The sequence below is a fragment of the Somniosus microcephalus genome, chromosome 16 (assembly GCF_052327205.1).
Source record: "Somniosus microcephalus isolate GS21.2 chromosome 16, FLI_Smic_1.0, whole genome shotgun sequence".
NCBI classification, from domain to species: Eukaryota; Metazoa; Chordata; class Chondrichthyes; order Squaliformes; family Somniosidae; genus Somniosus; species Somniosus microcephalus.
In genome coordinates, this window is record NC_141002.1 from 52,323,044 (window position 1) to 52,335,851 (window position 12,808).

Consider the following 12,808-nt stretch of genomic DNA (forward strand, 5'->3'; position numbering starts at 1 on the left):
GTGAAATTAAATTGCTTTAAGTACAGGCTCCTACACCTTGCAACATCAATTACTCCTATATCAGGAATAGCATGGGTTAGATGCAGGGTAGAGCTAGGGCAAACTAGAGCTAGTATCCACTGTTTGCTTTGTTACTAACCCATACAGACGACAGAAGGTCCTTGATTTATTTCTTTGATTAGACAAGGTGAGCTGATCTCAGCTAGAATGATGGTGGGACCACGACAATTGGTTTCAGTGTTCCTGAGCTAATGAGGGTAAATCAGTCAAGGTTCCTACTCCTGGCTAATGACTCCTGCTGGAAAGTGCATGCGTGTGGATATCAAAAGATGACTGAAATGGATATGATGCCCTTGTGGTTGAATAGCCTGCCAACAACTGCAGTGCTTGGTCACTTAGAAAGAAAAGCCACTTGAGTGCTGCCAGTACCCCATCACGAGCCAGTGCCTGCAGTGGATGAAGTAAGATTTAAAAATGAGCGTAACAGGGCACGTTTAGTAGAACGCAATTGCGCAGCAAAATGTTTAAAGATGAAATGTACTAATTACTCGTATGTTTAATTGCAGAAATGACCATACCAGTTTAGAGAGATGAAACTTACAAAAAGAGACAATGACATAACCCTTTTCTGGAAAAACGAAACTCAGTAGTGGTCAAGAGAGAGAGGGTCTCGTTTCTCAGAAATCACATGACCTGATGACTCATTTCCAAGAAATCAGAGGGGCCACAGGCCCATACAGTGAAAAGTGAAACTTATGTTATTGGTTACCTTGTAGAAGTTAGGCACACCTAATTAGTGATTAATGTATAGACTTTTAAATCGATTGGACCTCTGGAGTAGGAGGTCTCGGAATATGTGTATAACTGTGTAAACCTCAAGAGATTCGGTGGAGTTGGAGCCTTGTGTTGGGACGCAAGAGCCATAGCTCCCCAGGCCTGAATAAACCGTTTTTACTTCAATTATTGGGTCTGTCTTTCTTACAACAAGCCAGTGTTGTCGACTGTGTATATCACTCAGTCCACACTTTGGGGGCTTACATCAGTGGAGATGGGGCAATAATTAGTGGTGGGAATAATTTATATTACACACTGGAAGATGTCCATTGTACGAATATTAATAGTATAAATCCATGAATATTTGGCAAAGTCATTAAAACATTTTTTTTTGCCTTTTTATAAGTCTGCTATGTTCTTTCATAAATATTTTACTTAAAATCCTGGCACTTTCTCAATAGCGATCTACCATTGGCTTATAATGTAGATTAGTTTGTGATTAGGCATCACTGTCAGAGTTCACAACTGCCATCTAACTTTTGGAACCGTTGTGTTGCATTCTTTTTTTTAAATGATTTTCTCCCCTCTTCTCACCTCCTAAAGCAGTTAAGTCTTGGGTGAGATATCAGAGGCCATCCAATTCTGGAAAGTGGTCGCTATTTATGTGTGAGCCTTGACAATGAGCATTGACCACAGGGGCAACTTGAGCCAAGGCGTGTCCTCGTTTAACACACACACACATGCACTTTCAACTTGGGAGGGGGAGGTGGACGGGCGGGCGGGTGTTGGAAATCAAACAAAGACATAACCCAGCCAGATTTTCCTCTCCCTTACCACAGCTAAGGCCAATTAATTCAGCACGGATCAACAATGGAACCAGAGACCTCTCAGATCAGCGTAGTTCAGCTGCTCACGGGGCAAACTCACTGAACCACCAGGTGGGTGTAGGCTGCATATTCCAATTTTAAGCTTAGAATCGCTGATGTATGTAAGTGGCTGTCACCTTCTGTAGTGGGCCCTGGTTCAGCATTGGGAACTGGATTAATTCCTAATACTGCAAGCAGTAGATATGGAATCGGAGTAGGATTACAACCTGTTTTGTGAAGGGGCTGCCGGAAATTTCTAAAATGTAGACCAGACCAGGCAAAAAACAGAATAGGTATAGGCAACATGACTCGAGTTCTGAATGGTAACTTCATGAGATTGCTGCTGCTGTGGACCTTCACTAGATGGGAGTGTGGTTCAGAGATGTAGCTATAACTATAGGCCTGATCCTGCAACTTGTATTTTCATCAGTAGCAAAATAAAAAATGAAAGCAGTAATTTCATAAAACGCCACTGATGGCGGTGAGTGCAGGCCGGAGGATTGGGGCTATAGTGTTATAGCTCTATCTCTGAGCTGTGCTCGCTTCTAGCACAGCTCCACTGCTGGTGCAGGGCCTTGCTGCTGGCAAGTAAGCTCAGAGGATCAGGGCTATAATGTTACAGCACTGACCCACAATCCCTTCTAGTGAAGCTCTGTGCTGACCTCTTACAACTCAAACCATGTTTGATCCTGAGTCTCATAAATATTCTGCTTCCGGTCTGGTTTTAGAAAAGGCACAACCCCATATTTGAGGGATAAAAAGATAAACTGTGGTCAGATAGGTTCTGAAACAGGAACTTGAGAATTCAGCAAAGTTTAACTTCAGTGGTCCTGCCTAATTTTTACTTCCTTATAAATCACAAGGCCCAGAAATTCCAGAACGGGGCTTGCAGCGCGTGCAAGCCCCGTATTTACACTTACTCCGCGCTACTGACGATCAGCTCCAGGGACACCTGGACTTGGTGAATGAAAAAGAAGAATCCCGGGCAGCGTATGACGTCACGCCGCCCAGGAGTGCAGCCAGCGCGAAGCCAGGAGCGTGCAGTGTAAGTGAGACACGCCCCTTGAGGTCTCAGTTTCACTGGACACGCCCCCAATGTTTCTGTCAAGCTGCTAAGCATTTTTACATGCAAAGCAGCAGTTTAAATAGGTTTTTGGAAGTTTTTTGAAGATTTTGGTAACTTTTATAAACTTTTTAAAATGTTTACATTATTTTGAGTAATCTGAAGTAGTTTTAAAGAGAATTAAAGCAATTTAAAGACTTTTAAAAGCCCTAAAAGAATTGTTTTAATTCCATTTATTTATTTAGCAATATCGTCGTCATACGTGTCTTCACACTGTTCCCTTTGGGGAACTGTATGAAGTGGTGGAAGGATTTATGGCCGTGATTAACGCTCATTCCGTGACCGTAACCATCTTTGAACCAGCCATTAGGGCGGTTAGTCCTATGGCGGGAGGGTTTTATGGGCTCCCACAAGCTATACAAGGAGGGGGGGCCACCCACGCCCACGGACGCAAATATCCCACTGGATGTCAACCCAGAATTTAGAGCCGGAGCTCCGACTCCACTTGCCGGGACTGTCTGGAGCGGGGTTCGAAACCCTACCCTGATCTGGCCCAGCGGTGGGGATCCTACCGCTATGACAAAGGCCCAATCCGATTAGCAACGTGAAATGGCAGCATAGGGCTCCAGTCACGGGGAAGGAAAAGGCGCAGGAAACGTATGGGTATCATCTTTTGTGCGGAGTGGGCCTTTTGCGTAGCAGTAAGCATCCCCGCCGCTGGGCCAGAAGGAGTAGGGTTTTGAACCCCACTCCAGACAGTCCCGGCAAGTGGAGTCGGAGTTCCAACTTTAAATTCTGGGTGGACATCCAGCGGGATACTTGCGTCCGTGGGTGTTGGTGGCCCCCCCCCCCCCTCAGATGGGTTGTGGGAGCCCGTAAAACCCTCCCGCCATAGGACTAACCACCCTAATGGCTGGTTCAAAGATGGTTACGGTCACGGAATGAGCGTTAATCACGGCCATAAATCCTTCCACCACTTCATACAGTTCCCCAAAGGGAACAGTGTGAGGATACGTACGATGATGACCTCTTGCGCAATGCACCTCCTTGGACCCTCAGTCGCAGATGCGAGGGGGCAAGTCGTGCAATTGTTAAATTTTTCATTTTATTGACATGTAAAATGTTGGCCCAGTAATTCCCTTCCAACTGCGCGAGTACGGTCGGGGTACTTACGCATCTGGCCGGATGAAATGCCGGTTTTCAGCATGCACAGTGCTTTTGGGGAAAACTGGCATTTCCTGTCCTCTGAACGAAGGGGTTCAGAGGCAGAACGCGTGCGACTGCACAGGCAGCGCGTGCGCAGTATAATTCGCCGCTTTCATTACTGCTTTCAGTGAGGTCAAGTCCTTACAACTTACACATGAAAAAAGCATGGGTACAGTTGCTCCAGAGGCTGCGGAGGAAGATATTTCTTATCGTGGAGCTTCTGAAAGTATGTATGTCTGTATATATTCCTTTGCGTGTTATGTATATATTCCTTTACTTATGTGTATGAATGTATTATTTAATTATGACTTTCAGAGAAAGTAACTTATTTGAAAATCATAATTAAAAACATACATTCATACACATTAGTAAAGGAATATAAAACATACATACATATACGTAAAGGAATATATGTGGACATACATACATAACTCATTCTCACATTCCATTCACACAGCCACAATTGCTCCTTCTACCTACCGTTCTGAAAACCCTTTAAAAAAAAAAAAAAAAAAAAAAATTTTTAACTTTAAAACTTACTTAAAATTTCTTAAAATAACTTCCCTCCCTTTCCCAAACAAAAATATTGCATTTCAGAAGCTCCACGATAAAATGTTTCTTCCTCCGCAGCCAATGAACCACTTTACACTTGCTTTTTTCAAGTGTAACTTCTGAGGACTTACCCTCACGGATTTCATGAATGAAATCTACGAAGTTCACTGCGCAAGCGCTGCCTGTGCAGTCGCACGCGCTCGAGGTCTGGAAATGCCGGCGTTCCCCGCATGCGCTGTTCATGCTGAACGCCGGCATTTCCAACGGCCAGATGCGTGAGTACCCCGAGCGCACTCACGCCTTTGGCCGCGAATTTCTGGCCCAAGGTTGTAATGGTTACTGTAACTCTAGCCTGCACCATTATCTGAGTTGACTGTCTGTTTTATAACTCCCTCTCCTACACCCCTCTCTCTCACAAACATACATATATCCATGCAAATAAATTAAACAAAATTTCATACCATCAAACTTTGCATCCAGTTAATTCTCCACAGATATTTTCATATCAGCATATTTAGTAAATACAGGTGTTTTTTTTACCAGCTGTTGATTGTTCCATTGATCAAGGACAGGAAGTGTTGAAAAGAATTTAGAATACAGACCTCAGGCAGTAGTGATGGATCATTCTGAAGCAGGAGGAAGCGCAGCTCATTCACGTTCAGTTCCTGGAGCTTGTTAACGCGGATGATTTTCCAGTTGTGAGAGTCATGGACGTCATGGGAATGTTTGCAAGTATTGCTGAAAGGAATAAGAAACAACGGCCTAGAAATTGGAAGTGTTAGCATGGCCGTTAAGGCCCATTTTAGGAAAATAAATGGCGGCTGCCTCACTTCCATCCACACTCGCTAGGGATATATAGATTATGCAGATCGTGACGTCAGTGAGTGTGCAACGTTCACCTGATGCCCGATCTGCCATTTTTGCATTCGCTACTCCACTTACCGGCCTGTGTTAATTCCGACCAGCTGAGCAAGCGCTCACAAGCAGGAAGGAGCCTCCAGCAGTGTTATTTAAAGAGATCATCAACAACAACTTGCAGCTGACATGGTTTTTCAGTTTGACTGGCTCTGTGTAACTTTCTGCAACCCTTGCAGCTTTCTAAACTTCTAAGTTCCCTAGGTGACAGTGAGAGTTGGGGCAAGTGGAGAATGCCTTCATTTTTATGTAATGGCTTCTGCTCACAACATTTGCTCACTGTCATGGGGGGCTGTACTGGCAGTCCCCCTCGCGCTCGAATATCTTCAGGAGAGGGTGCGGAGGCAGCAAAGAGGAGAAGATGCGCTCAGAGAGAGGACGAGGAGGAGGGCCAGGAGGGCTCTCAACAGGAGGCCTTACCCAGCTAGAGGCTTCCGAGAGCACTTCTCTTGTATCAACTTAAGCGAGGAGCTGTGTATTAGGAGGCTCCGCTTCACCAAGGAGGTGGTCGCAGAACACTGCCATCTCCTGGAACCAGACCTGCAGCCTCAGAGCAGGGCAACCACAGCTCTCCCAGTGGCCCTCAAGGTCACCGTGACCATCAATTTCTTCATCAGCGGATCCTTCCAGTCTGCAACAGGAGATATAGCTAACATTTCCCAGTTCACCGTCCATCGCTACATCCGGGAGGTCACAGAGGCTCCCTACACCAGGAAAAGGGACTACATTGTCTTCTCTCTGAACAGAAAGAAGTAGGAGAAGTGCACATGTGACTTTGCCAGGAGAGCAGGCTTCCCCAAGGCACAGGGCATCATCGACTGCAGCGTATACCAATCCTGTGATCTTCCATAACCACAAAGGCTACCACTCACTTAACGTGCAGTTGTTGTGCAACCACGCCCATCACATCCTGATGGTGAATGCCCGCTATCCTGGCAGCAGTCACAATGCCTTCATCCTGCATCAGTGCGGCATGCCAGAAATCTTCCAGCGACCATGTGAAACCTGAGGGTAGCTGCTCGGAGACAAGGGCTATCCCTCTACACCTGGTTAATGACTTCCCTTCGCAACACCACCACTCGTGCCCAACACGCATATGCACTTGAGGTGCCATAAACTGCAAGGCTATGGACCAAGAGCTGGAAAGTAGGATTAGGCTGGATAGCTCTTTTTCGACTGGCGCAGACATGATGGGCCGAATGGCCTCCTTCTGTGCCATAAATTTCAATGATTCTATGATATAATGAGAGCCATGCTGCCACCGGGAACATCATCGAGCAGATCATCGGGGAGCTGAAGCAACGGTTCTGCTGCCTTGACCACTCGGGAGGAGCCCTCCAGTACTCGCCGGAGTGGGTGACCCATTTCCTGGTGGTCAGCTGCATCCTCCACAACTTGACCATTATGAGGGCGATGGAGAAGGACGATGGAGAGGAGGAGGATGAAGAGGAAGGGAGGAGGCAGGCAGCAATTCCCCATTCGGGATGGGCTGCCCGTGAACGCCTCATCAGACTCTGATTCCAATGAATGAAACCCCAGATCCCCGTTGCTCACCACATCCCCATCATACCAGCCCTCTGTCACGGAACATCATAGCGTTCTCCTGGGCACAAAGCTGAAATTGGAGCCGCCACAAAACAAACATTCCAAACAAAATTAATAAATTTATAAGTATTCAATTAACAGTATCATATCAACTAATCACCCTTGTGCAATCTCTTAGTGCCTGTCGTTCGGGTGCCCTTTCTTACACTCGTGCTCCTACGCAGTGCTCTCCCAGTGACTACAACATGACTGGTGGAAGGCTGCTGAGTTTCCGTGGGGAAGGTTGCAGAGGGCCTTGTAGGACAACCTCAACCACCTGTGGACCTAGATGGCCCCGCTGTAGACTGCACCACCTCGGCATGGCAGCAGCAGTCTGGGCTGGCTGGCTGACAGGCAGCGGCAAGGGCAATGGCCGAATGGCAGTGGTGGGAGTAGTAATGCTGTCATCCTGAGAGAGGACAGCAGGTTCCTGCTCCACGGAGCCACTGTCACTCCCCCAGGGTGGCACCTCAGCATTCCTAGCAATCTGTTGGAGGACAGATTGCTGGCCTGCTGCGACACCCTGCAAGCCCCTTTTGAGACTTGTAAACCCAGCCATGATGGCAGCAGTCTGAGCTTCCACTGCAGCAGTGAGACGTTGGGTCACTTCCGCCTATGCTGCAATGGAAGCCGTGACATCGCCCATCACATGCAGCATCATGGCTGAGTCCAAAGGTCTCTCCTGGAGATGTCCATCATTTCTAGCCTGGAAATCATGGGCTCTAAGCTCTGTGCAAAGTCCTGTCCAATGTTGGAGCCGGACTTCTGCATGCTCCTTGATACTGACAAGAGGCTCTCTGGCAGGCTTGCCATTGCACCTAGGATTTCCGTGTGCATGCCCATCACCCTTCTTCTGAAGGCCGCCCCATCAAGGTCATCATCTGAGCCGTGTGCAGCAGAACTCGTGTGTGAACTCGCCCTCTGGGGAGCTGGCCCCTGAGCTACCCTTTCCCCCAGCCTTGCTGCAGCCCACTCGTGCCCGGTGCCTCACCCTGTGCAGATCCTGCATCTATACTACCCTCTACATTCAGCGCAGTGCCTGTTTCTGAGCTGGTGTCTGCGAGTGTCAGATGCAGTGATGGTGCGCCTTCTTCATCATCTCCACTCTCCTCCATGACCTCGGGGACAGGCTGTGCTGGTGGCAGTTCTCAGTCATCTGAAAGCAGAAAGGCACAAGAGTTGGGTTGTGGTGAGGGGAGGGGGGCTAAACAAGATATCTGTGTTTATACCATCAGCAGCTTGTAAGTGAGAAGAGATTCTGGGATGAATGGGGAAGTGGGATGTGAGAAGAAGGATTAGGAATGACCATACTGTTATTGTCCCCAAGGGCTTCAACTTTGCCCGTTGCCGTGGCCTCAGTGACTTCCCCTCCAATGATGTTGAGCATCGTCTCCTCCAGTTGGCTCAAGGCCTGTAAAGCGGCTTAGCCGCCTCCCGTCTGCCGCTGCTCGCGGCGGTTGTGAGCCACCTTGGCCTGCAAGAGAAAGGGAAGTGTGTGAGTGAGTGTGGTGCAATGTGTTTGGGTGATGTGCCTGCCATAGATGAATAGCTGTCATTGTGTGCAAGTTGTGAGATGTGAGTGTGAGTATTGCGGCAGTGGTAAGGTTGTAAGGGTGAAGTGAAGCTATGATCGTGAGATATTAGTGGTGATAGGTAGAAATTGTTGGTAGGTGAGTGATGGGGGTGTGGTGCATTGAGCCGTGTGTGAGGCTTGTGGTGCAGATGGTGGGATGTGGCATTTGCTGAAGCCTTCATTCACGTAGACCTGCTGTGTGAGGTCATTAAAGTTCTTTCAGCACTGGACCCATGTCCGCAGTACAACACTGTTGGCCATGACGTACCCAGCTATCTCTTGCCGGAGCCTTCTCGAAGTGTGCTTTGATGGCTTCCTGCCAGCCTGCAGGAACAGGACACCCCACCTTCTTTCCACTGCCACAACCAATGCCTCGAGAGCTACATCCGAGAAACTTCTGGCTCGTTCTCTGTGCTGTTGCTGAGCCATGTGTTCAATGACAATGAGGTGCTGCTGCATCAAAGCACCTCCCCTTTAAGTAGTGGAGAGAGACGAGACCAAAGATTACTGGCCATTAGATTGTACCCGATATTGGCCCACCTTTTGAGTGCTAAGCCAATCAGCAGCGTGTTTAGTGCTGAGATCAGCACTCCAATCATGTAAATGAGCAAGTTAAAATTAATTTTGCGTGCTGCCTACACCACTTTGAACAGACACAGCCAAATAGCGCTGGCCCTTGACACCGCCCATTTTCAGGCCATATCCAATTTCTGCTAGAGCTGAGGCAGTATGGGTTTGCCGCCCGTATATCTAGCCCAGGTAGCATGACCTTGGTATTTTTTTTGGATCAGCCTTATTAGAATATCTTTGGTGGACTCATTGTAGCATTCACACAGCTGTGCCGAGCAGCCTATCTTGAGGGGTGGAGAGTGTAGAATATGGCTGTTGCAGCCAGCCTCAGGTACCTACAATAGCAGAGGGGGACTGGCTGCCCCTCAACAACTGAAGAGGAGAACCTCTTCATTTAAATTTTTGATCTTTGCATGGCTTGGGACCGTAAAGAGGGGATTTAAACTTTAAAACCACTCCTGCCTGTTATAGCGACACTGGGCACCAGAAACATCCTGGCACACCTGGCATTTAGTGTCACTATGGAAGCAATAACAAAGAATGGGATTGTTGCTTTCTGGTTGTGCATGGCTCATTTGTGTGGGGTGGCTGGAGGAAATGGAGGGAGAGTGCCAAAAGAGACAGCTCCCTTATATGTGCTGATTCCTGCCACGCCCTTACTGCTGGACCCTCGCTTAGCATGTCTTGCTAACCACGTGGGCCCACTGCAAGGCTGCAATGGAGTGATGCTGAGACCTCACATTCGGGTACTGTCCAGATGAATCCCCAGAATGGCGAACCCAAACAGAACTAAATCATGGATATCAGCGTGCAAGGCCTCTATCGCATGAGCTATGGCGTTCCCTAGAGAATTCACGACTGTGCTTAGGATCTCTGAAGGGGGAAAAATCACTGCAGGTGTCACTGGAGGTGTCACATGCTCCAAGGTAGACTGCAATTCCGTGAAGCAGTCATATATGTGGTTTACTGGGCTCTTCCATACTAGCTGTCATAGTTGGCTGAATGTTTTGCACACTCTTAAATAATTCAATAAATAGACTGGGCTCAGACAGTTGTATTCTTCAATAGGTAGGTCCTAGATAGCACCAATGCCCACCACTCAGCATCTGAGGGTGGTCTGGCATTACCCCTCCAGCCAATCCCTTCCTGTTCCTCTTCTGCCACCTCCACTTGCTTATCCTCACTTGTGTGCTCCACCCAATGCACTCTGCTCTAATTCTGTTTCTACATCTGATTCCACTGGACTGGATATCCTGATGCCTGCTGAGTGAGCGACACAGTGTGGTGTGAACCAGATGCCCCCACAGCCACAGGCCTTGTAATCCACTACAACACAGGACAACATGCATGCTAAACAGCAGAACCAGCACACTATACTCAGAGCTAAGCGATCCCACAACCAATGGATCAGATCAAAGCTCTGCAGTCCTGCCATATCCTGTCATGAATGGGGGTGAACAATTAAACAACTAATTGGAGGAGGCTCCATGAACATCCCCATTCTCAGTGATGGTGGAGACCAGCATGTGAGTTCAAAAGACAAGGCTGAAGCATTCGCAACCATCTTCAGCCAGAAGTGCATGAGTGGATGATCCATCTTGGCCTTCTCATGAGGTCCCCACCATCACAGAAGCCAGTCTTCAGCCAATTCGATTCACTCCACGTGATATCAAGAAACAGCTGAGCACACTGGATACAGCAAAGGCTATGGGCCCCAACAACATCCGTCTGTAGTGCTGAAGACGTGTGCTCCAGAACTAGCTGTACCTCTAGCCAAGCTGTTCCAGTACAGTTACAACACTGGTATCTACCCAACAAAGTGGAAAATTACCCAGGTATGTCCTGTCCACAAAAGGCAGGACAAATCCAACCCGGCCAATTACCGCCCCACCAGCTTACTCTCAATCATCAGCAAAGTGATGGAAGGTGTCATCGACAGTGCTATCAAGTGGCACGTACTCACAAATAACTTGCTCACTGATGCTCAGTTTGGGTTCCACCAGGATCACTTGGCTCCAGACCACATTACAGCCTTGGTCCAAACATGGATAAATTTCAGAAGTGAGGTGAGAGTGGCTGCCCTTGACATCAAGGCATCATTTGACCAAGTGTGACACCAAGGAGCCCTAGTAAAACTGAAGTAACTGGTGATCAAGGGGAAAACTCTTCACTGGCTGGAGTCATACCTAGCACAAAGGAAGATGGTTCGGTTGTTGGATGTCATCTCAACCCCAGGATATCACTGCGCCATGTCCTAGGCCCAACCATCTTCAGCTGCTTCATCAATGACCTTCCCTCCATCATTAAGTCAGAATTGGGGATGTTCGCTAATGATTACACAATGTTCAGTTCCATTCGCAATTCCTCAGATTACGAAGCAGTCCATGCCCACATGCAGGGAATGGTAGCATAGTAGTTATGTAACTGGACTAGTAATCCAGAGGCCTGTATTAATGATCCAGAGATATGAGTTCAAATCACACCATGGCAGCTGGGAAATTTAAATTCAATTAAATAAATCTGGAATATATGTGGGAGTACCTTCACCACTCGGACTGCAGCGGTTCAAGAAGGTGGCTCACTACCACCTTCTCAAGGGCAACTACGAATGGGCAATAAATGCTGTCCTTGCAAGCGACGCCCACAACCCATGAATAAAACAAAAAATAAAGTTATCATCATAATGGTGACCATGAAACTACTGGATTGTCATTAAAAACCCATCTGGTTCACTAATGTACTTTAGGGAAGGAAATCTGCCGTCCTTACCCAGTCTGCCCTATATGTAACTCCAGACCCACAGCAATATGGTTGACTCTTAATTACCCTCTGAGATGGACTAGCAAGCCGTTCAGTTGAATTCAAGAAGGCGGTTCACCACCACCTTCTCGAGAGCAATTAGGGATGGGCAATAAATGAGCAGGTTAGCGTGACTCACCTCCTGAATCCTCAAAGGCTTTCCACCACCTACAAGGCACAAGTCAGGAGTGTGATGGAATAATCTCCACTTGCCTGGACGAGTGCAGCTCCTGTAACATTCAAGAAGCTCGACTCCATCCAGGACAAAGCAGCCCACTTGATCGGCGCTCCTTGTAACACATTTCACTAAGGCAAAATATGCATGTTATGAGACTGCGGGACCTGCTAGCTCGCTAAATAAATGACAGAATGCCCGAGTGTGAGAAAAGTTCATAAGATGGTAGAAAGAGCAACAATAAGGAATAGTAGCCTGGCAATGCAGAGTGGTCACCTGCATGCTTTTCTGAAATAGGTTTAACGGAGTGTCACTGTACAATTTCCAGGGTTCGTTCTTCCAAAGGAGTTCAGAATTTCAGGTTAGGTGAGCCCTGTGCACTTGTTAGCCTCCTCCTTTGGTTATGTGCTTCTTTTTCCAGCAATCAGAGTGTTGAAGTGTTGGCCGTTTACTCAGCTAGGCAACTGGCCATTGTGCCTCCCAAAATAACAGTGTGAAAACATGCAGCACGCCAGCATTGTTGAAAGATTTGCCTAGAATGTGAAAGCTGTGCTATGCATGAATATGGATTGCTTAGGTACACTGATAATGTTAGAAAGAACAAACGGTTCCCTACAGGAAAGCAGACGTCCCATGTGAGGATGAGGTGAATATGCTTTTTGCTGCCATGCCATCCCAGAACTGCGGAAGAAGATAATTTCAGCAGACAAATACTGAGCTTAGCAATTTTT

The 12,808-nt window shown here is 47.5% G+C and overlaps 1 protein-coding gene across 1 annotated transcript in view; it reads right to left on the reverse strand.

The window, feature by feature from the left end:
- The window catches only part of LOC147106173 (protein mono-ADP-ribosyltransferase PARP12-like), a 56,449-nt gene that overhangs the window by 36,958 nt on the left and 6,683 nt on the right, over nt 1-12,808 (reverse strand). Inside the window, exon 2 of the mRNA XM_086009026.1 lies at nt 5,064-5,199. Coding sequence (XP_085865152.1) covers nt 5,064-5,199 — 136 coding nt within the window. The remainder of the gene's footprint in view (nt 1-5,063; nt 5,200-12,808) is intronic.